General features: G+C 39.0%; 1 protein-coding gene across 1 annotated transcript; it reads right to left on the bottom strand.

Annotated features, from left to right (window-relative positions):
• Positions 1–15,194: 15,194 nt before the first annotated feature.
• On the bottom strand, positions 15,195–25,233 carry Zscan31 (zinc finger and SCAN domain containing 31). Its single transcript, XM_076859596.1, is given in 10 exon segments — positions 15,195–15,514; positions 15,517–15,628; positions 15,630–15,890; positions 15,892–15,980; positions 23,783–23,831; positions 23,834–23,935; positions 24,870–24,915; positions 24,917–24,962; positions 24,965–25,109; positions 25,111–25,233. Coding segments are annotated over 10 exon segments (1,293 nt in total).
• Positions 25,234–25,937: the final 704 nt, after the last annotated feature.

Raw genomic sequence — 25,937 nt, 5'->3', positions numbered from 1 at the left:
TCATTAACATTCCATGAGTTGTCCTGCATTTCCCGGAATTCATTCTCAACATGGCCTCCATTTTAGATCTTACTCGATATTAGACCTGATTTACCTAACTACACTGACTACCTAACTTTAAATCTGGCTTCAGCTTCACTCACCAGGGACAATATATAAACCCCAAAGACAGACCCCCCCAGTGACCTATTTCCTCCAACCACATACTACCTTCCTATAGGTACTGCCCAATAAATCCACATAGATAGAGTAATCCACTGACTAAGTTAAGACTCTCTTAACCCAGCCATTTCACCTCTGAAAATTCTTGCATTGTCTAACACATGAGCTTTTGGGGAATACCTCATATCTAAACCATAACAAGTAGTATATTCACCAAGGGCCTTCCTGTATATTCTACTATCTTTCCCTGATACCACCTGAATATGGCCACCATGTTTACCCTTTCCTAAGAATCTCCTGAGTCAGTAACAAAACTGAGCAGATGAGAGGGAAAGCTATAATTAGCAAAGGAGATTCTTCAAGCAGAATAGGCCCTGGTTATTCTCTCATTCCAAGTTCATGGAAAGAAACAGCCATCAAAAAGGGTCTTTTAATATTTTTTTCTTTCTTTGGTGCTGTGTTCTGTACCTTGCTTCTTGCCTTTAGAGAGGCACCTAGAACAGAGAGCCTCTGCCAAGAAAGGCCAGGGTTATCATGAGAGCCATCTAACTTTGAAGGAGAGTACACAGAATTCTTAGTATGGCCCTAGAGTCATGTTGTATCTAGAATTGTGCATAGCAACAATGTAATGGTGTATAGACATTTATATCCTGATAGAAAAATGTCTTAAGATATTGGTCATTCTCCAAAGGGCTTATCCACACTTTTTTATGGTGAGGGATACAGTCAATTCTTTCTTGTCTAAACTGGTTAAATAAACACACTCAAATGATAGGGGGAGAAAAGCCAAACAGAATAAATTGTTTCCTAAAGAAAAGAGTAGATATTAGTTCTGCTCTCCTATCTTCATTCATTTTCAAACTAATAAATACTTCATATGTATTAAATGGCCATCAAGGATTAATAAAGCAGGATCTTGATGAATGGGGGAAAACAATAAAAATAAGCCTGAAGATTACTTAGTTGTCTCTAGCTGGCAGTACTTCCACATCAGAAGAGATTCTGCTTTTCACCAAACTTTGGAATGGCACATGGTTTTGGAGGTTTTCCTTCAATCTTATTTTCCTTTATGGATTGCACAGCTGGATGATTAAAGTGTCTATAATGCCCTTGGAGGTATTTTTTTCAGGATTACATCCCTTTTATGGAGATGGCTGGACCCTTATTCTTTAGAAATTATGATGTGAATTAGGGCTAAATCCTAATTCATGGGATTTATGGGAAGAAAGAATCAGTGCTTCATTTGTCCCTTCAGGGACTGCAGGGGTAACATTAGGTCACAATTTGGAGGTCCCTTAGTTTTCCAGATAGTCTAAACCTCAGTAATTTAACAGCAGGTTTACATCATTCTACATCTTGTCTTCAGTCCCAATTTTTTAAAAAATGAAATATATATGATAAATATGTGTGTGTACAACAAGAGATTATTATACAAAATATAAAGAATTTCTACTCACTAGTAAGATTAAAAACCCCAAGGAATATGAATAAAGAATTCACAGAAGAGGAAGCTGTGCTGTGGTGTTCACCTGTAATCCCAGTGGCTGGGGGGGAGGGGGAGTGGCTGAGGCAGGAGGATCACAAGTTCAAAGTCAGCCTCAGCAAAGTTGAGGCTCTAAGCAACTGAGTGAAACCCTGTCTCTAAATAAAATACAAAATAGGGCTGGGGGTGTGGCTCAATAGTCAAGTGTCCCTGAGTTCACTTCCCTGCCCCCCCCCCAAAAAAAAAGAATTTACAGAGGAGGAATGCAAATGTCCAATAGGCACATAAAAAGGTATGTAATTTCATTATATTTAGTATTAAAAATAAAAATAAGATATTATACACTAAACAGCTTGACAAGTATTTGAGAGTTTGATAATATAAATATGGAGAAGAGAATGGGATAACAACCATTCTATGCTGGTGGAAATGTAAATTGGCATAGCCAATGTGGAGACATTTTGGTAGTAAAATTTTACAAGCACATATGATGTGATTTTTTTTATTATTATTTTCAGTACTAGAGATTGAACCTAGGGCCTTGTACATGCTGGGCAAGTGCTCTACCAATGAGCTACACCCCCAGCCCTATGGTATGATATTTTAATTCTGTCATCTCCTACTGCCTTTAAGAACAGGTTTCTGTTTTTATTTTTTAATAAACTTCTTTTAATTTTATTTATTATTTTTGAGACTGGGTCTTGCTATGTCACTCAGGCTGACCTTGAACTCGCTATTCTCCCTACTCAAGCTTCCCAAAGTACCTGGGATTATAGGCATGTGCCATTCACATGGCTTGTGAACTGGGATTCTTGACACAGGAGAAAGGTGTCAGAAGTTCTCTTTTAAGATGTTCTCCCAATGATCCCACATCCCAGTTTTAGAGAACTTATATAATTCTCTCCCTTTAAATAACTTGCTTCTAAATAATAGAATACATCAAGATTGAGAAACCACTTCCTGTCAGATCAGGCTGGACAGGCAGCAACTAAAGTTGGCAGATTTAAAAGGGCCGCTGAACAGGCTTTATTGAGATATCACTCCCAGGCAGAACTCAATCAGACCCACAGAGGGGACAGGGGAAGGGTCTGAGGAGAAACCGAGTGGAAGCTCGACCAGACTGGACTTTTATGGGGCTTACACCGACCTAACACTTCCATGATTAGGTTATAAGAAGCTGACTTTTATCTTCCTAGCAGATACTCTCCCTTAGAGGTTCTGATGAAGCAAACCTCATGTTAAAGAAGCCTATATGACAAGGAACTGGGTGTTGCCTCTTGCCAATAGCCAGCAATTAACTGACAGCCTCAGTCCATGAACACATAAGGAACTGAATTCTGCCAACAACCGCATGAACTTGAAAGCAGATCTTTCTTCACGTCTTCAGATAAGATGCCAGCCCTAATCACTGGATTTCAGTCTCTGATGCAGAGGACCCACCTGAGCCACACCTGGATTCCCAAACCCATGGAAAGATTATTTAGTTAGTGACACTATGGTTGAATCCTGGGCACTTTACCATTGAGAAATATTCCTAGCCCTTTTTTTATTATTATTTTAAGACATGATCCCACTAAATTGTCTAGGCTGGTCTCAAACTAGCAATCTCTCTGCTTTGGCCTCTTGAGACACTGGGATTACAGACATGCACCACCACATCCAGAGCATCGTTTTAAACTACCAAGTTTTGAGATAACTTGTTCACAGCAATAGATAATTAGTACCAGAGAGGACACAAAAGTAAGAGAAAAATAAAAACACTGTAGTCCAATTGGAGGCAGGAAGACCACACACACACACACACACACACACACACACACAACTGAAAAAGCTCCCCTGACACACACACACTACTGGAAAAACTTAGAAACAATAACCAGATAAGCAATGAGCTTTATATGGCACCCAATTTATCATTTTGAAATTTCATTTCTCCAAAAAGACATCAGGGATCCTGGGAGAAATAGCTGAATTGAGATCTGAGGCAAGAAATGTGTGACATGAGCCTAAAAACATTTTGCCACACCATAGAGCAAGGAAATGCCTAACTATAAATGCCAACTTGAAGAGCTTCCCATTTGAAGATGGGAAAATCTGAGCTCCAGTAAAGATAATGACTGCAATTGGATTTAGAACACATAAATAAATAGCGACAATAATAAGTGTATTTTAGTGAACAATAAATGATATAATTAGAATATCATGATTTGACATTCATTATGAATAATGGATAGAGATATTCTTCAACTGTTAAACCACAATGCAAAGAAAAGACTACTAACTCCAATTTTAAATCAAATTAAAGCAAGCTTGTAATTCCGACCGGCTAGGACAGGCTCTCCCTACAGTACCCCAGCTCTCTAGGAGCATGGTATGATGACACAAAAAGTTTCAAAAGGGGAGTGTCTTGAGAACTTACAGATAACAGGATCTTGACAAGTATAAAACAAAGGCAGATAGTAGGTTAATTATCTAAATGGTTCAACATTTCAAGTTAGAGAGTAAATTTAGGACCCAATACCAGGATTTATGAGGTGCCTCTAAGGTTTCAGAGAGGGTTGTTATCTGGTCAGGGAAAGCCAGGCATGGGTGAGTTCAAGGCATGGGCAGGCATTCCAAGCAAGTTTAGAAATCACAGTAATTTATAGTGAAACAGAAATTAACTTTTTATGACTTTGTGATGAGCTGGCTTCCTGGGAGCCATAAGCCAAGTAGGTATGACAATTTCCTTGCCAGCGTACCCCATGTTGCTTAGTGGAAGGACTCGTGGAAATAGGACATTTTGCAGTGACATTGCATGTAAGGTGACCTTGCTCTAGGACCAGGATGGATCCGGGTTTAGGGCATTCCTGGTTTAGGAAGGTTATTCCTGCTGGGAATAGGGCGTATCCTGCTGCCTGAGTTCCTCTTGAGTTCTCACGGGATTCAGACAGTATTTTGGGGAGACAGAAGCCCAGTGGAGGTGTGGATTTGGGCAGAGAACGTGGATTTCCCCAGAACGTGTTTGTAGAAGGCCGGTGTGAGATCGGGAATAAAGAATTGCTGTTTGAATCTACAAAGCTGTGAGTGGCTCGTGATTTGTGCCCAGCCAGACTGCGGCACTGGCTCCCAATCTTAAAATGGAATTAGGCTGGATTCATCACAACAACAAATGCTAACACCACAAAAAGAAACCAGACCTTCCTTATTCAAGGAATAACACAACACCACAATACAATGATCTTGCCAAAAACTTGAACTTGAATTTGATCAAGGCTCTAGATTAATCAGTTCATTCTTATGAACTACCAATTCATAGGTAATAGGGACTATGAACAACTATAGTTGTTAGTCCACCCACAACAAATACAATGAAATGGGGAAAAGAAAAAAAATGAAGCAGAAACCTAAAAAGAGACAAGATAAGGCTGGGGGTGCAGCTCAGTTATAGAATGCTTGTTTCATGTGTGAGGCCCTGGGTTCAATCCTCAGCAACCACAAAAACAAAACAAAAAAACAAAAACTAAAGAGATATATCAGCCAAACACTCTCTGTGGACATCATGAGAAAGCCTGATTTAAACAAAACAAATGTGGGTTTTTTTTTTGGGGGGGGGGATCAGTGATTAAACTCAGGAGCACTCAACTACTGAGCCACACCCCCATCCCTGTTTTGTATTTTATTTGGAGACAGGGTCTCACTGAGTTACTTAGCCCTCCACTGTTGCTGAGGCTGGCTTTGAACTTGTGATTCTCCTGCCTCAGCCTCCCAAGCCACTAGGATTACAGGTGAGCACCACACCCAGCCAAATGTGTTTTTTTCTTAAAGGTATTTATAAGAACTGGAAATTTAACTCCTATTGCATAAAGGGAATAACCTAATTTTTTAGGTGATAAAAATACTATGACTGTTTTACAAAGGGATTTTATTTGTTAATGACACATACTGGAGTATTTATAGGTCAAATAGTATATCTTAAGTTTTGCCTCAAAATTAGGGAAGGAAGAGTTAGGTGGGAGTATATACGAAGACTGGTTACATGTTGCAAGCTGTTAAAGGCGGATGGACACATTCAGGTCATTTTTTTTCTTTCAACTTTCATCAGTGTTTTAAATTTTCTGCAATAAAAACTTTAGAAATGTACATATACTATGGTTCCTATACTTGTGCTCAAGGAGGAAAGTACAAGATCTGCCACTGCAGTGCTGTTTCACATGGTGAAAAATAGGACAAACCTCAATATCTAGCAATAGAATTACTAAATAAACTCTGCTCTCAATTCTGTAATATTGGAGGCAAATCAATGACTGAATAGAAGGCTTTGGCATTATCTGAAATGTGGTTAAGGAGCACAGAGAGCAGGCAAATCTGCTGCCTACAAGATGTGTAACTTGGGCAAGTGAACTAACTTCTTTAAACCTCAGTTTCTCTTTCTTGAAAATGGAAATAACAATCAAGTTCAGATCATGTTTAGGGATTATATGAGTTATAATATTATATTATAATATAATAATCCCCACTCCCCAAACATCCAGAGACTTCTATTCCACAATACATAGCTGACTCTTTGCTTCCAATTCCTAACACTCTTCCAATCATCCACCCCACTCACCCTTCAAATGGATTTATAGGTTTAAACTGTATTGCCTCACTTCCTCGTATCTCTCAAGAACCTAGAATTCATGTCTTTCTGCAATGACTCAGAGAAGTAATTTACCCATAGCCATATACCTATAGTTACCACTATGCTATACTACCAAATAGCAACTCAATGTATCTCCCATTCTTCCATCTCTACTCTTTTTGAGTTCTTCCTTCCCATCAGGCTTTCATTGTCTCCAGAATTCCTGCATTTCCCCTTTCTCCCCAGCCTCTCACATTCAACCACTAACATCATATGATGTTCCAGGATTCTATCAGTTTCCTCCAACAGGTGTTCTGCCAATGTGGTTCCCAAGTGCTTATAAGGCAGAGCTGCCCATTAAAAATAATTACTCAACAATCATAAATATATATGCCCAAAACAATGGGGCATCTACATTCATCAAACTGTTCTCAAGTTCAAGAGTCAAATAAACCACAACACACTAATTTTAGGTGACTTCAACACACCTCTTTCATCACTTGATAGATCTCCCAAACAAAAGCTAAACAAAGAAAATATAGAACTCAATAATGCAATCAATAACTTAGACTTAACTGCCATATAGAGAATATTTCATCCTTCAATGAGCAAATACTTTCTTTTCAGCAGCATATGGATCCTTCTCTAAAATAGACCATATATTATGCCATGAAGCAACTCTTAGTAAATACAAAAAAGGTACTATCCTACATTGTATTAGATCATAATAGAATAAAATTAGAAATCATTGATAAAATTAAAAAAAAAATAGAAGCTACTCCAACACCTGGAGACTAAATTATATGCTATTGCATGAACAATGGGTTGCAAAAGATATCAAAGAGGAGATTAAAAAATTCCTAGAAATGAATGAGAACACTGATAGAACATAATGAAATCTCTGGGATACTATAAAGACAGTACCAAGAGGAAAATTCATTGCATGGAGTTTATTCCTTAAAAGAAGAAAAAAGTCAACAAATAAATGATCTACATTACATATCAAAGCCCTAGAAAAAGAACAAATCAACACCCAAAGCAGTAGAAAACAGGAACTAATTAAAATCAGAGCTGAAATCAATGAAATTGACACAAAAGAAACAATGGAAAAAATTGACAAAACAAAAAGTTGGTTCTTTGGAAAAATAAATAAAATTGATAAACTCTTAGCCAGGCTGATGAAGAGAAAGAGAGAGAAAACTCAAATTACTAACATCCATGATGAAAAAGGAAATATCACAGTGGATATCAGAAATACAGAAGATAGAAGTTATTTTGAAAATTTGTACTGCCATAAAAATAGAAAATATTGAAGGCATTGACAAATTTCTTGAGTTGTATGATTTGCCCAAACTGAATCAGGATGATACACACAAGTTAAACAAATCAATTTCAAGCAATAAAATAGAAGATGCCATCAGAAGCCTGACAACCAAGAAAAGCCTAGGATGAAGTGGATACACAGCTGAGTTCTACAAGACCTTCAAAGAAGAACTAATACCAATACTCTTCAAATTATTTCATGAAATAGAAAAAGAGGGACCACTTCCAAACTCATTTTATGAGGCCAATATTACCCTGATTCCAAAACCAAAAACACATCAAAGAAAACTTTAGGCCAATATCTCTAATAAACATAGATGCAAAAATTATCAATAAAATTCTGGCAAATCAAATACAAAAACATATCAAAAAGATAGTGCATCATAATCAAGTGGAGTTCATCCCAGGAATGCAAGTTTGGTTCAACATATGGAAATCAATAAATGTAATTCATCACATAATAAAATTGAAGATAAGAATCATATGATCACCTCAATAGATTCAGTAAAAACATTCAACAAAATACAGCACCCCTTCATATTCAAAACACTAGAAAAACTAGGGATAACAGGAACATATCTCAACATTGTAAAAGTTATCTATACTAAGCCCCAGGCCAACATCATTCTAAATGGAGAAAAATTGAAAGCATTCCCTCTAAAAACTGGAACAAGACAGGGATGCCCTCTTTCACCACTTCTATTTAACATAGTTATTGAAACACTGCCTAGAGCAATTAGATGAAAGAAATTAAAGGGAAGGGGATAGGAAAAGAAGAACTCAAATTAGCACTATTTGCCAACAATAGGATTCTATACCTAGAAGACCCAAAAAATTCCACCAGAAAACTTCTAGAACTAATAAATAAATTCAGCAAAGTAGCAGGATATAAAATCAACACCCATAAATCAAAGGCATTTCTGTATATTAGTGACAAACCCCCTGAAAGAGAAACAAGGAAAAACAAGGAAAACTACCCCATTTACAATAGCCTCAAAAAAATTACTTGGGAATCAACAAAATAGGTGAAAGACCTCTACAATGAAAACTACAAAACACTAAAGAAAGAAATTAAAGAAGACCTTAGAAGATGGAAAGATCCAACTTGCTCTTGGATAGGTAGAATTAATATTGTCAAAATGGCCATACTACCAAAAGCACTATATAGATTTAATGCAATTTCAATCAAAATCCCAATGACATTCCTCATAGAAATAGAAAAAGCAGTCATAAAATTTTTCTGGAAAAATGAGAGACCCAGAATAGCTAAAGCAATCCTTAGCAAGAAGAGTGAAGCAGGTGGCATCACAAAACTATACTTAAACTATACTACAGAGCAATAGTAACAAAAACAGCATGGTATCGGCACCAAAATTGACTTGTAGACCAGTGGTTCAGAATAGAGGACACAGATACAAACCAACACAATTACAGTTATTTTATATTAGACCAAGGCACCAAAAAAATATTGGAGAAAAAATAGTTTTTTCAACAAATAATGCTGGGAAAACTGGAAATCCATATGCAACAAAATTAAATTAAGACCCTATCTTTTACCATGCACAAAACTCAACTCAAAGTAGATCAAGGACCTATGAATTAAACCAGAGACCTTGCACCTAATACAAGAAAAAGTAGGCCCAAATCTCCATCATGTTGGATTAGGCCCCAACTTCCTTAATAAGACTCCTATAGCACAAGAAATAAAATCAAAATTCAATACATGGGATGGATTCAAACTAAAAAGCTTCTTCTCAGCAAAAGAAACAATCAGTGAGGTGAATAGAGAGCCTACAGAATGGGAGCAAATTTTTACCACACACTAATTTCTAGGATACATAAAAAAATTCAAAAATCTTAACACCTAGAAACCCCAAACAACCTCATTACAAATGGGCCAAGGAACTGAATAGACACTTCTCAGAAGATGATGTACAATTAATCAACAAACATATAAAAAAGTGTTCAACATCTCTAGCAATTAGAGAAATGCAAATAAAAAATCTACTCTAAGATTTCATCTCACTCCAGTAAGAATGAGAGCTATTAAGAATACAAACAACAGTAAGTGTTGGCAAGGATGTGGGTCCCACATTGCTGGTGGGACTGCAAATTGGTGCAGCCAATATAGAAAGTAGTATGAAGATTCCTTGGAAAACTTGGAATGGAACCACCATTTGACCCAGCTATCCCACTCCTCATTTTATACTCAAAGGACTTTTAAAAAAGCATACTATATGGATGCAGCCACATCAATGTCTATAGCAGAATAATTCACAATAGCTAAATTGTGGACCCAACCTGATGACCTTCAGTAGATGAATGGATAAAGAAAATATTATATATATATATATATATATATATATACACACACACACACACACACACACACACACACACACACACACTGGAATATTACTCAGCATTAAAAGAGAATAAAATCATGGTGTTTGCAGCTAAATGGATTGAATTGGAGAATATAATGCTAAGTGAAGTGAGCCAATCCCAAAAAACCAAATGCCAAATGTTTCCTCTGATATAAGGATGCTGATTCATAATGGGGATGCAGAGGAGCATGAGAGGAATAGACAAACTTTAGATAGGGCAAAGGAGAGGGAGAGGAAGGGAGGTGTCATGGGGTAAGAAACATAGTGGAATGAGATGGACATCATTACCCCAAGTAGATGTTTGAAGACACAAATTGTGTGATTCTACTTTGAGTACAACCAGTGACATGAAAAATGTGCTCTATATGTATAATATGAATTGAATCACATTCTTCTGTCATATATAACAAATTGGAATAAATAAAATTTTAAACTTTACTCAATACCTACTTACATGGCATCACATATGTTATCTAGATGGGGAAAAAAGAATAATAGCTTCCAAATTGGGAAATAAAGTTTCTATGTATTTAGTAATGAGCCCTAGAAATGGAGTCAGTCTTGAGTGAAGACCTTTGCCATCTTGCAGGTATTGACACTGAGAAATCATTTCATTCTATTCTGTTGATACAACTATAAACATGAATAGTAAATATCATGCTTTCCTCTTCCAGGAGGATTGTGAGGACTATTTTATAAACTCAATGGAAAGCTAATTTTATTCCATACTTTAGGGCCTTTCCACAGGTTGATCTCTTCCCAGAACACCCTTCAGAGAGCACCAAGCTGGCTCCTTCATCTCCTCCAAATTATAATTCATATGTCTCCTTTTCAATGATACCTCCCCTGACCACCAGGTAAATGAAAACTCATTCCTATTTTATGCTGCTCCTCTCTGTTCTGGTTTCTTTTTGTTTTGTTTCATTTCAGTACTAGGAATTGAAGACAGAAGAGCTTTACTACTGAGTTACATCCCAATCCTTTTTATTTATTTATTTTTAAAGAGAGAGAGAGAGAGAGAATTTTAATATTTATTTTTTAGTTATCAGCAGACACAACATCTTTGTTTGTATGTGGTACTGAACCTGTGCCGCACGCATTCTAGGAGAGTGTGCTACCTCTTGAGCCACATCCCCAGCCCCTCCCAGTCCATTTTATATTTTTATTTTTGTCACAATATATGATGGAATCATTGTCACTCCGTGTGGATTGGGCTGGCAACAAAAAAAAACCCCACACAAACACAGAAAATACCTTTTGAGGGGTTCAGGATAGCTCTGCAGCCTCAAGAATCAAGTTCCCATGCTGGAAGGCAAGGAGGCAAGAGGCAAGAGGAAGAAGCAAGCATGCTCTGAACCCTGGTGATTATTAGGAAAAAGTTCCACCCAAATAAGGCAGGGATTGGGTTTCAGAGGGTGGAGTCTTACTTGGTGATGTCTTACAGTCAGCAGTTTTAATGACATCTTGGAAAGTCACACCTATCTCGGGTGTTGTGTGGGATCATAGGCAGAGCGAGAGGAAAGGCACACATACATGGCACAGCCCAATTAGGCAGCATCAGTCCAGTTCTCTCATACACTCAAATGTGCATAGCTTACACACACACAGCCCATATTTTATTTATTGATTGATTGATTGATTGAGACAGGGTCTCACTAAATTGCTGAGGCTGATCTCAAACTTGTGATCCTCCTCCTGCTTCAGGCTCTCAGTCACTGGGATTACAGGCATGTGTTGCCACACCCAACTCTACTTTCTTCTATTTCTATAGCACTGTATCACTTCTAATATGCTATATAATTTAGTGATTATGGGTTTTGTATATTTCCTCTTCTGCTAGAATAGAAATTCTGTGAAGAAGGGGTTTAGTACTTTGCTCACTGATGTGTCAAGGCCTTACCACAGCATCTGATGGCCTTGAGCACGGAAGTAGGTATTCAGTGGGTGCTTGCTGATTAAGTGCCCCTACCTATGGTTTGATCCTCACTTCTTTTCTAGGTCTTTGGTGTTCCACTGATCCTTCTGTCACCATCATTGAGGTTGAGTGTGGGAAAGTGATGTCATACACTACTTTGGACCAGATCAATGAAAAAGAATTTGGACGTAAACAAACCACAAAACCAAACAAGTAAACCATTTCCAACAATTCCCATTTCCAACATCTTCTATAATTTTCTCTTTACTCTAGTCTTGCCCCATCAGGCTCTTTTCTCTTCCCTGACCCCCTTCTCCACTCCTTTCTCATCCATTTGGGAAGTCCTTCCTTCTCTTAAAATTTCACCTTTGCTCCTTTGGTCTCTATTTTGTGACCACTTTCTCTTCTGTGAGCTTTTCTTTTCTTTTTCCTAAGTATGTGAGAGAAGAAGGAGACTATCTTAGCTCTGGGGTTGGAATCACAGAGGGACAAATCCAGGCTTAAGTGCTGAAAGTACTTGTGGCATATAGTAGTACCATAGGTAAAGACATTTTAGCTGGGATCTTGTCCCTGGAGCCTAAGCAGCTCAGAAAGTTCAAGAAAGGACTAGGGATAAGGATTGGCAGGGTTGTAGTATGCTCATAAACATGCAGCAGCTCCTTCTTTACCCTGGGAATTCATGTGAGGAGGAAGAAAGAGGTGCTGAAGAGCTGCAGCAGCATGAGTAGTATTTTCCTAAAGCAAACATTTATAGGTACCATTTAGATTTCCAGAGTAAAGATTTGGCTGAATTTGTGTGGAAGAAGCTGCAGGTCAGTGTGAGTGGTACGGGTGTGCAGAGATTGCTCATGGAAGGATAGGGAAGGAAGCTATCATTTACTTGGCACCTCTAGTATATCACAAAAGACCAAACCTGAGTATTGGTTAATACTCAGGGCTCTCTGGGGCCTTGATATTCAAAATATACTTCATGAAGCACCAGCATCACCTGAGAGCTCATTTAAAATGCAGATTCCTGGGATCCCTTCTAGACTTTCTAATTAGAATCTGCATTTTAATGAGATCCCAGGTGATTCTCAGGCACTCTAAAATGTGATAAGCACTATTATAATTTGTATTTAACTGGCTGGTAATTATTCTAATCATGAATGAAACAGTAAAGGAATTTTAAAGAGGTTTTTTGGTATGGTTCCAAAGTTACAAGGAAAAGTATATACATATACATATAATTTGGGTGGATACCAGAGATTGAACCCAGGGGCACTTTACCACTGAGCCACATTCCTAGCCTTTTTTATTTTTTGAAACAGGTATTGCTATGATGCCCAGGCTGACCTCAAACTTATAATCCTCCTACCTCAGCCACCAAAGTCACTAGGATTACAGGTGTATGCCACCATACCCAGCAGAACATTATACTTCTAAACTGAAATTTTATTTACTCTTTATATTCTGATTTAGATTCTAATTGTAAGGAAAAATATAACAAGAATAAGAATATCAGCAGAAGCATTTAATATCCTATTTAGTTTTAACTTGATTACAGTTTTACCTACCAATACCTAATACCTCTTAGATGGTATTATTTCTTATGTAACTCATAGTTCTTCTTTATTTAAAGCTATGGTTCAAGAGCTTTACAAGTTTGTTTTCACTTAGTCTTATATATTTTATGAGAATGGTAGTGATATCTGTTTTCCAAATGGAGAGACTATAGCATTCCTCAATAAATGATTAAGGGCTTTAGGTCCCACAATTCACAAATAGAGAAGAAGGATTTGAATCTGAATCTGAATAGTTTAGTGTCAAGAGTCTGTGTTTAAGGTAAAAGGCCTAACATGCCAATCTCTCCAGTTAAATACCAGCTGCCTGAGATCAGAGGCCCCTTTTTTTTATAAAGCTACTTCAATGATGCTGCTTGCAATGGCACTTAAAATGGCTAACTAACACTCAAAAGGCAATGGAAAGGAAATAATAAAGCTGAAAGAAAAAGTAAGTAAAGAGGTACTTTGTGGAGAACAGAGGTTTTAAAGTATCACATCACTCATTATTTATATATATAAAAGGAAATCTTTTTTTTTTAAAGGAAATCTTAAATATGCTAATGACCTGCCCTGAGGACTTGGAGTCAGGTGTGAAATGGGACTTAGATTTCCACACCACCAACACTGCTGGTTTTATACACAGATTTTTAAGATTTTTAAACTGTCAAGACCACATGGATACTACTTCTTAGTTCATGAGTATACCATCCCACCTCTTCTAATGAAAGTGCTATGGAAGTTACCCATCATGCTGTCTTGTGTGTGTGTGTGTGTGTGTGTGTGAGAGAGAGAGAGAGAGAGAGAGAGATAGTCTCACTATGTTGAGACCTTGAATATCTGAACTGCCACCTCTGACCAGCACGGGCAGCTGAACTAAGATCACTTGTGTGAATTTGCAGGGTCACAAAATAAAACACAGACACAATTTACCTTACAGAAGCTTCAGGATGGCTTCCCTGCCTCTCAGCCTCAAGCTCCCCAAAAGGGAGAGTAAGAGAAAGTCACGAGAGGCTGATGAGAGAGAGAGAGAGAGAGAGAGAGAGAGAGAGGGAGGGGGGGAGGGAGCATGCTCGGAAGTGAGCTTTTATTAGGGGAACTCTGTTCTTAGAAAGTTCTATCCATAACAGTGCAGAAGGGGTAAGGCTACAAGGGAATAGGTGAGTGTAACTCAACCCTAGGGTTACACCCACAAAGAAGACCTCCTTACTATTCAAGCATTCTCTGCCCAAGCCACAACAAATGCAGTGGTTGGTCAGAGCCTGAGGCATCAGGACTGGAAGGTGTGGTCATTCAGTGTGGCTCCCCACACTGGACTCAAGTGATTCTTCTATCTCAGCTTCTCAGGTAGCTGGGACTACAGGCCTGTATTCCTGTCACATTGTTAGAGAAAACCACAACAATGATTTCTTGCGAGAATGACTCCTATTCCCAGAAGCTTCAAGTGTGTTTAAAAAATAACTCCTACAGAAAAAAAAAAGACTCACCTCTATATATCCCTTCAACTTATCAGGTCTTTAAAAAGTATGCATTCATACTATCCTTTTAGAGTTGGTCATTGGTCAATATTCAGCATTACTCAAAAACAACCTCTCAATGCCAATTTATTTCCAGATAAGATTTGGTCCATTTAAGGGAAATTATTAAGAATGAACCAAGGGACAGGGAATAAGGAGGCTGCCCTTATCCACAGACATCCACCAGGAGACACCAGCCTTTGATTTATAGATAAGGTATTCATTCCTAAGCAAAACAAATTTGATAAAGTCACTTAAAAATCTTACTTTCCAAGAAAGTCCCATTTAGGGGCCTGGAAGTCCATGAAATTAGACCAGTTCAGCAACAGTATGGATTCTAAAATGGCTAATAAGGTGGCAGTGATGACCGAAGGTTTCCCACACTCATCACACTTATAAGGTCTCTCTCCAGTGTGGCTTCTTTGATGTTTCATAAGGAGTGTCCACCTACTAAAGCTTTTACACCACTGACTGCATTGATAAGGTTTCTCATCAGTGTGGATTTAGAGATGCTGGAAAAGTACTGCATTCTGACTAAAGGCTTTGCCATATTGATAGCATTTCTCTTCAGTGTGTAATCTAAAGAGCTGAGGCAGAAAGCCTTCCCACATGCTTCACATTGATAGGGTTTTTCTCCTGTGTGGATTCTTCTGTGTCTGATGAGGCCATTGCTGGCACTGAAGGATTTCCCACACTCCCTTACATTGATAGGGTTTCTCTCCAGTGTGGTTCCACTGATGTTCAATCAGGCTGAAAGCCTTCCCACATTCTTCACATTCATGTGGCTTCTCCCCAGTATGGATTCTCTGGGGCTGAATGAGGACTGAGCTCTGAGTGAAGCTTTTCCCACATTCATTCCACTGGTGACATCTTTCTCCAACAGAATGGCAACTCTGCTTTTCTACCTTGTTCTAATGTTTACAAGTTTCTCTGTACTTAGAATCCAGAGAAACATTTTTTTTGGAATCTGCTCTCCCCAAAATGTTCCATTTCTTTTAAGACTTTCTGTTTTGATACCAACTTCTGGTTTTCAGGTATAGTCTTACCCCCTGGAATAATAAATGGACCAAACAATATCATCCTTCTCCATTATAAAATAAGCACTATCATAGGATGGAAATCAGATGTATATATTCTAAGAATGCAAACCTGACAGTTTAATGTCAGGAGTTTTAAATGGGGATATTAAGGTCAAGAGCATTGCTGAAATTGCTGGAAGGGATTACCCAGAAAAAGCAAGATTCCCAGAGAGGATGCCTATGACCAGTTACTACAAACTATTCACTACAAGACTAGTGTCGGGAGCCATTCTCACACGTGACTGGGTGACTCCCGGTTAGGGTCTGAGGCGCTCTGGCTGTGTTGGAGCTTTCCCGGCCCTCTCCTGTTGAGAGAACCTGTCCGTGTGGGGGTGTAACTGACCACTGACCCCGGAGGCCCAATCACTGACCCTGACCTTGGAGTGTGGCCCCCCCTTCAACCTTCATTGGATGGAATTATCCCCTGAATTTCTTGCTCCCCAGTAAAAGGCTACTCCCTGTCGTGCTTGCTCTCTCTCTCCTGCTAGCCCTGAGTAATCCTTGCTGCCCTGCAGGGCGGTTAGAGGAGGGAACCAGAGAGGGGAGCCATCTCGGACCTGGTCATAGAAAAAGGTAACTGAGTCTGTGTGTTTATTTCGATCTCTGCTAGCTAATTTTTATGCCAAGAACCTCATTAATAAAACCATTGCGCTGGCCGAATGGTAGAATTGGCGCCCATGAGGGGGGCATTCTAGATTAGCTAGATTGAGTGGGAGCGCGCTATAAAGATAAAAAAAAAAAGTAAAAGATAAAGGAAGTGGTGACAATTTGGGTCACAAAAGGAAGTGGTGACAATTTGGGTCACAAAAGTACCTTAAGATATTGAAGGAAAGAGACGTTAAATTAATTAAAATGGGAAATTCAACTTCTACGGATAAGGAAATGTATCTGACTATTTTAGACAGTATAATTAATCAGAAAGGAAAACAGATAAAGAAAGCTCAGTTATTACAATTCTTAGAGATTGTAGGTAAATATTGTCCTTGGTTTTGTGAACAAGAGTCTCCAAATTTACTTACTTGGGAGAAATTAGGAAGAAAGTTACAAAAGGTCTGTCTTTCAAATGAATTACCTGGAGGCATAGATAATATTCAGAGAACCTGGACGGCTTTGGAAGTTTGTCTTTTTGAATATATGGGCCAGAATTCCTGGGCCCCTGAGGACCTGTTAAAAGGCATTCAACGGGCCATCAAGTCTATTCAAATGGAAAATCCGCCTGAGGCTAAGTTAATTCCTTTTCCCTTAAGCCACTTAAAAACAAAGGCACTAGGGACCAAGCCCAAAATTAAAAATGTAAACTTAAACTTGCAAAATCAGGGCCGAGCAACAATTCGGGGAATTCGAGGAGAGGTCGCACAGTGTGACGTCACTGGCACCGACCAGGACAGCCCGCGATTTTTTCCGGAGCGATTTTTACCAGAACATAGATCACAGACAGTTTTCCTAGGACCTTCTAGGACAGTTGAATTAAATCCTGAATCAGGACCAGAACAAATCCCTACTGGGATTTTCGGGCCGCTTCCTGATAATACTATAGGTTTAATTTTGGGACATAATAATTTAAAGGGAGCCATTGAGGTGATACCTCAATGATAGATTCAGATTTTAAAGGACAATTAAAGGTTACTGTAAGATCCAATTATGCCCTAAGGCTCACTCCAAGAGATACATTTGCCCAATTAATTTTATTGCCCTGTGATGCAGGGAGACACCTGCCGGTAGGTTCAGCTTCTAAGCCGCCGGACAGAGTATACTGGTCACAGTTAGTATGACAAGAGCGTCCTTTATTAGAACTTAAAATTAATAATAAAAAATTCCTTGGAATAATTGACACAGGGGCTGACATCTCTGTTCTTTCTAGTAGGTTCTGCCCAAGGAACTGGCCTTTACACGTAGCGCCAGCTAACCTAGAGGGCATAGGGCAGATTTCACAGCCCGCTCAAAGTGCCAACTCTCTCCATTGGGAAGATTCCGATGGGAACAGTGGAGTATTCAAGCCTTATGTGTTAGAGACTTTACCAGCTAATCTATGGGGAAGAGATATTTTAACCAAAATGGGATTATTATTAGTTACTCCTAACTCTATAAGGTCAGTTGAGGAAGTTAGTCAGAGGTATTTTCCTGGAGATGATAAGGAGACCCTTCAGGAAGAGTATTGTTGGGTGCAGAGCAGGCTGAACTGTGTTGTCTGCAGGGCAGGCTGAACAGATGTTGGCTGCAAGATAGCCCACGCACTCAAACCCCCCTCTATCTGGTCCTTTATCACCTGTTTGTGTCAAGTCCTGCTCAAGGCTGAGCACTCAACCCCCCTTGGGCCAACAAGGCAGCTTGCAGACCCAGAGGCCCCATTAGATTTGGGCTATAAAAACTCCCTCCTGCCAGGCCCCTCTCTCTCTCCCTCTCTCTTGCTCTCTCTCTCTTGCTCTCTCTCTCTCTCGCTCTCTCTCTTGCTCCCTCTCTCTTGCTATCTCTCTTGCTTTCTCTGTCTCTCCTGCATGCGCTTCCTCTCTCTCTTTCTCACTCTCTCTCTCTCTCTTTCCTTTTTTCTTTTCTCTCTGTTGCACTGCTGCAATAAAGATCTTTTGGTTGCTCCGAGTGTTGTGGTCACTTTCCTTTCAAGTATCTGTTTACAAACCAGTCTCCACGACAAAGATTAGTAAATGCTCCAAGTGAAAATTTCTATTAGGGGCCCTGAGTACTTCCCTGATCCCTAAGACAGCTGAAAAAATCACTTGGCTCACAGAGGAGCCTATATGGATTTCTCAGTGGCCCATCTCAGGGGAAAAGCTTAAAATAATTCATAGGTTAGATGAGGAACAACTTCAGGCTGGTCATATAGAACCAACGCTTAGTCCTTGGAACACACCTATTTTTGTTATTAAGAAAAAGTCAGGAAATTGGAGATTGCTGCAGGATTTAAGGGCAATAAATCATACAATTCAGCCTATGGGATCATTACAGCCAGGACTTCCCTCCCCCACAGCCATCCCTTTAGATTATAGCTTGATGGTAATAGATTTTAAAGACTGTTTTTTCTCTATAAGGTTACATCCTGGAGATTGTGAGAGATTTGCTTTCACTGTCCCAACAATTAATTTTAAGGAACCTGTTAAAAGATATTGCTGGAAAGTACTCCCACAGGGAATGTGTAATAGTCCTACTCTGTGCCAAAAATACGTAGACCAGGCAATAGATTCCATAAGAAATAGCTTTCCTGATGCATATATTATTCATTTTATGGATGATATATTATTGGCTCATGCTAATCCAGAGGTACTTTCAGAAATTTTTACTCAGTTAGAGACTTCGCTTACAGCAATGGGTTTATACATAGCTCCTCAAAAAATTCAAAAAGTGTCTCCTTTTCAATATAATTCAAGGACGTACAATCCGTCCTCAAAATCTTCAGATAAGAATTAAGGAGTTACATACCCTTAATGATTTTCAAAAGCTATTAGGAGATATTAATTGGCTGAGGCCATCCTTAAAACTAACTACTTCTGAGTTAAGTCCTTTATTTCAGATATTACAAGGAAATCCTTCTCCAACCTCTCCACGTCAGCTAACTTTAGAGGCTAAAATGGCTTTAAAGAAAGTTGAAAATGCAATTAAAAATGCACAGCTTACTAGAGTTGATCCTAAGGAAATGGTGTATTTATTAATATTTCCAACTGAGCATACCCCAACAGGAGCCATATGGCAAAAATTAGGAGTTATTGAGTGGATTTATTTATCCCACTCCCCTCAAAAAACATTAATTCCTTTTCATGATTCTATAGCTCAATTAGTAATTAAAGGTAGAACTAGGATTTTACAATTAATTGGATCTGAACCTGATATCATAATTATTCCATTTTCTGTTCAACAGATTAATTGGCTTTTTCAAACTTCTAGCTCATGGAAAATAGCTTTTGCTGATTTTCCTGGCCAGATAGATAGCCACTATCCTCGTGATAAAATTATACAACTTGCATCATTAACGTCACATATTTTTCCAAAGATTGTACGTGCCCATCCTATAGATGAAGCCTTATCAGTGTTCACTGATGGATCAAGTTCAGGTAAAGCAGGATTTTATAGTAGGGTTCACACAGAGGTAATACAAACTTCTTATACTTCTGCCCAAAGAGCAGAGCTTCAAGCTCTGATTTGTGCCTTAACTTACTTTGCAAATGAGCCTGTTAATATTTATTCTGACAGCTTATATGCAGTCGGAGTTACTAAAAATATTGAAACTTCAGTTATTGGGTATACTTCATCACAAGAGTTATTTGAATTATTTCATAATTTACAAAAGGCAGTGCTAATGCGGAAATATCCATGTTTCATAGGACATATACTAATCTTCCAGGACCTTTAGCTTCAAGTAATAACAAAATTGACAGATTAGTAGCTTTTTGTCAACAGATGTCTTTATATGACTGTGCACTAGCTTCCCATTCCTTGCATCATCAAAATGCTTCTAGCTTACATAAAAAATTTAATATTACTAGAGAACAAGCTCATCAGATTGTAAGCCAATGCCCTAAGTGTGTTATTCACACTCCATCTCTGCCATCAGGGGTAAATCCCCGTGGATTAAAACCAAATCAAACATGGCAAATGGATGTAACTCATATTCCTCAATTTGGTAAACAATGTTATGTGCATGTCATAGTGGATACTTATTCTAGATTTATTTTTGCCACAGCACGTACTAAGGAAAATACTCAAAATGTAATTTCTCATTGCCTAGCAGCTTTTTCTGTTTTAGGATGCCCTATGCAGATTAAAACAGATAATGCTCCAGCTTATGTGAGCTCTTCTTTTCAACAATTTTGTCAAGAGTTTAAAATTAATCATAAAACAGGAATTCCTTATAACCCCCAAGGTCAAGCCATTGTAGAACGAGCTCATTTATCTATTAAACTTCAATTACAAAAATTAAAAAGGGGGGATAGGCTTATGACTCCCCAAAATAGCCTTAATCATGCCTTGTTTGTTTTAATTTTTTTAAACTGTGACACAGAAGGTCACACTGCTGCTGAGAGACAAATGTCTCCCTCAGTAACAGGCCCTTTAGGCAGAGTTTTGTGGAAAGATTTACAGACCGGTCAGTGGAAGGGCCCAGACCCGGTGATTTTATGGGGCAGAGGGCATGCTTGTATTTTCCCAGAAAATTCTTCTCGTCCTATTTGGGTGCCTGAACGTGCTATCAGACATGGAAGAGATAGAACCCAGATTCAAGTGACTGAGGATCGACCCAGAGGAGCCCCCATCCAGAAGGAGGAGATATCGGAAAAGGATGAAGAAAGACCAGATTGACCCAGCCGAGAAGCTAATTTCATGGAAAGACGTAAAGAAGCTAACAACCCAGGCTTCCTGAATACTTCGAGACCTAGGAGAAAAGAGGACCCCAATGATGATGGTAGCAACAGTAATTGCCCTACTGGGCTGTCAGGTAAAGGGAGATCAAGTAGACACTTACTGGACGTATTTCCCAGATCCACCCCTGGTACACCCAGCTGTGTGGACTGGAGAATCTATTCGAGTATTTACTAATGACTCATTCATGATGGGAGGATTTACAGATACTCATATTACTCCCAAACATGTGACTAGATTTAATTATTCTGGCTATAGTGCCCAATTATCCTTGTGTTGGTCCCACAATAAACATGCTGGCTGTCTAAAAGTATCATTCGTAGAAAAGACAGCGATTGGTAGACCTAGACTGACAAATAACTCTATTTATGGGGATTTAAAACCTAATACTAGATCAGTAATTAAGATGGGACTTTCCCATAACAAGCCAGTCATTTCTGCAAAACCTCCACAGATACACCACTGTCCAAATAGTTCTACAATTGAGATTGGCACCTTTCCTAAATGGATGGATTGTATAAATCCCTTTCCTGTACAACATAAGGTGTCTAAAGATAGTGGGTATATTTTAGACTGGTCTCCAAAAATTGATAAGAGACAATTACGAAGAAATTCTGCTATGACACCTGCAGGATTTGTTAGTAATATTTTGACTTATAGTGAAGGTGGTGTTCAAAAGGATATTTGGCGTTTAATTGCTGCCTCAGAATTCTTACATTTTACAGACAAACCCTTACCAAGATTTATTGGCAAGAACTGTAAAGAGGGATCTTGCTATGGCTTAGGAGCTTGTGTCCAATCTCCTTATGTTTTAATTATTGGAAATGTAAAAGTTAAATGGATAAATGACAGATATGTTGTTACTTGTAATAAATGTAACCTAACCAATTGTATTACTAGGTATAATGGAGGAAAAGGAGTGCTGATACTTCATCAGCCCTCTTTCCTTTTATTACCTGCTAATATTTCAGAGTCATGGTATGCTGATGCTGGTTTACAAGTCTTGCAGCAAATTCATGCCCAGCTGGCAAGACCTAAACGTGCTATTGGAGTTATAATTGTTGGTGTTTTGGCGCTAGTCTCTTTTATTGCATCAACTGTCTCTGCGTCTCTGACATTGTCTCAGAATATTCAGCATGCAAAATTTCTTAATAATTTAGCTCAAAATACTTCCAAGGTTCTGCGTAATCAAGTAAATATTGATGAAAAGATTGAAACTAAATTAAACGCCTTAGAAGCAACTGTTATAGACATAGGTAATGATCTTTCAGCCTTAAAATTTAAAGAAAGGCTTAAATGCCATACTAATTATAAGTATGTGTGTGTTACAGCTGCCAAGTACAATGCCTCTCTCTAGGATTGGGAGAAGGTTAAAAACCATTTGTTAGGTATTTGGCAAAATAGTAATAATAGATTGGATATTCTGGAACTTCATCACCATATCCAAGACATTCAAAATAATAGAGCTGATTTTTCAGATCCTTCTTCTTTGGCTAACCAAATATTGAAGGAGTTAAATGGATTCAACCCTGGAAATATTCTCAAACACTCGGCCTGGTACATTATTGGTTGACTCTCTTTGCTGTTAATTCTCTATTGTACTGTGATTGTAGGATGGCGAGTCTTCAGAACAAGAATACAGAAACTCCAGAGAGTGAACAGCTGCCTCATTTTTAAGAAAAGAAAGGGGGGATATGTCAGGAGCCATTCTCACACATGACTGGGTGACTCCCGGTTAGGGTCTGAGGCGCTCTGGCTGTGTCAGAGCTTTCCCGGCCCTCTCCTGTTGAGAGAACCTGTCCGTGTGGCGGTGTAACTGACCACTGACCCCGGAGGCCCAATCACTGACCCTGACCTTGGAGTGCGGCTCCCCCTTCAACCTTCATTGGATGGAATTATCCCCTGAATTTCTTGCTCCCCAGTAAAAGGCTACTCCCTGTCGTGCTCGCTCTCTCTCTCCTGCTAGCCCTGAGTAATCCTTGCTGCCCTGCAGGGCAGTTAGAGGAGGGAACCAGAGAGGGGAGCCATCTCGGACCTGGTCATAGAAAAAGGTAACTGAGTCTGTGTGTTTATTTCGATCTCTGCTAGCTAACTTTTATGCCAAGAACCTCATTAATGAAACCATTGCGCTGGCCGCATGGTAGAGACTAGCACTGTTCTAAGTGTTTTATACATATTAATTTGTTGAATTCTCAACTATTTGACTGAGGTATGATGATTAGCCCCATTTCATAGATGCATCAACTGAAGGAACAGAGAGCTTCCCTGAACTGCTTGTTGTCAAGAGCTATGGAGTAGCAATGCTTAAATTCCAACACAGGCAATTTGGCTCCAAAGTCCACAGTCTTAAACAATTTCCTACACAGAGCCAATGGAGATCTCCTGAATGGACCTGTCAAAGTCCTTACCTTGTTCTTGAAATTGGTGGAGGCCAAAAGCTTCATATTTGAACTGTGTGTCACCATAGACTGGGGCTGGATGACTGTTGATTCCTGCTTGCCCTTAGGATGTACCATGTCCTCTGTAAGCACGTTAACATGTCTGTATTCCTGGTATGGGGCCTGAAGGCAAGTATATTTGGGTTCATAAGAGAAAGACTATGAGAGTCTAAGCTAATAACTTAATTAAAGAGATCATATGGAATCATTTGAAACGTTTTCTAAAACAGTGGCTCAATGAAAGGAGCAGAGTTTAGTTTCATACTCAAAAAGAGAACAAGGGGATGGTTTAAAATAGGTAGTTTTTGATAGTCCTCCCTTTAAAAGACAGAGTCTAACTCCCTTTCCCTCGAGTGTGTACTGTACTTAATGACTCACTTCTACTGAACAAAAGTGTGACAGAAGGGCTGGAGATGTGGCTCAAGCGGTAGCGCGCTTGCCTGGCATGTGTGCGGCCCGGGTTCGATCCTAAGCACCACATACAGACAAAGATGTTGTGTCCGCCAAATACTAAAAAATAAAATAAATATTAAAATTCTCTCTCTCTCACTCTTTCTAAAAAAAAAAAAAGTGTGACAGAAATGATGGTATATAACTTCTATGTCATGAAAAGCATTGTGGCCCTTTCCTTTCTTTTTCCTCCTGAGAAAACCAGCTGATACGTCATAAAGATATTGAAGCAGGTCTAAGAGGAGACTGATGGAGCAAAGAGCTAAAATCTCCTGCCAACAGCCAGAGAGAAAATTAAGCTGCCAACAACCATAAAAGTGAGCCATCTTGGAAGTGGATCCACCAGCCTCATTCAAGTTACCAGATGACTATAGTCTTGGCTGACATCATCACTGCTACCTAACAGGAGATTCTTCTAAGTAGCTCCCAAATTCCTGACTCATAAAAACTGATGTTGTTGCTATTGTTAAGCTAGTAAAGTTCAGGGGCAACTGTTTATACAGTAACAGAGAACTAAGACATGTAGTTAAAGCCAACTAACCTGTGTCACCAAACTTCACTCTTCATTTAGTATTCAATGTCTAGAAGCCCATCTTCTTCCTCTTACCTGATTCCCAGGCTCACTAAGCTCTTGCTCCAGATCTTCCACCACAGCCACTCTCTAGATGGTGCTCCTGCACCCAGGCCTGTAGCTCCTCAGAATGATAAGGAGCTGCTCTAGCACCAGCAGCTCTAGAATATGCTCCTTGGTGTGAATCTCTAGTCTCCGCCACTGATGACAGAGTTTTTGGAGCCTGCTTAGAGCTTCTCAAGGACCAGGAGTCTCTTGGAAACAAAATTGCCTAAAAAAGTCCGTGTGAGGCCTCCTGGCCAGAAAAGCTGTTCACTGGAAGATAGGTTTCTTGATCCCAGAGAGGATCTTCTTCCACCTTCATAATCTTAAGTTCATCCTGTTCCTCTTCTGAAGCCATTCTGGAACTAATTTAGAAGACTCACACCAACTTGGGGTAAAAAAGAAAAATCTGTGATTTAAGATTTAATCTTCTTTTTAAATTTTTTTTGGAGTTGTAAACAATAACTTTATTTTATTTATTTATTTATTTTTATGTGGTGCTGAGGATCCAACCCAGAGCCTTGCACATGTGAGGTGAGCGCTCTACCGCTGAGCCATAACCCCAGCACTTTGATTTAATCTTCTTAAGGAGGATATACCTAATGATAGAATATTATGTATTAACAGAAAATAAAACAATAAGAAATGCAAAGTATTAAAATAAATGAATAGAATACTATCATTTATGTTAATAAACAGGATATTAGGTATTTAGTTTGTTTAGAAACCGGAAAAAGAGTATGGCAGAATACATCAATGGCCTCAAGTCTTTACCCTTCTCTGTAGTCTATACTTAGTAGTGCCCTCCCATTGTGACTCTGGGCTCAACTATATGACTTTGACCAATGTGATATTAGCAAATGTTACACAAACAGAAGCTTTAAAAGCTTAAAAAGGTTTTCTTACTCTTACCCTCTGAAATCTCCATGCCCAGGCTAGCCTTCAGATAATAAGAAGCATATAAGGCAAATCACTCCACTGGAGCAGCTAACAAACAGGTGACATGTGAGTGTGCCTAGTCTGAGATCTGTAGGGCTGTTTATATTGTTTGATTGTTCTACC

The sequence above is a fragment of the Callospermophilus lateralis genome, chromosome 6 (assembly GCF_048772815.1).
Source record: "Callospermophilus lateralis isolate mCalLat2 chromosome 6, mCalLat2.hap1, whole genome shotgun sequence".
Lineage (NCBI taxonomy): Eukaryota > Metazoa > Chordata > Mammalia > Rodentia > Sciuridae > Callospermophilus > Callospermophilus lateralis.
The sequence above is the reverse complement of the archived record's forward strand: the minus strand, read 5'-3'. Positions and strand labels throughout refer to the sequence as shown.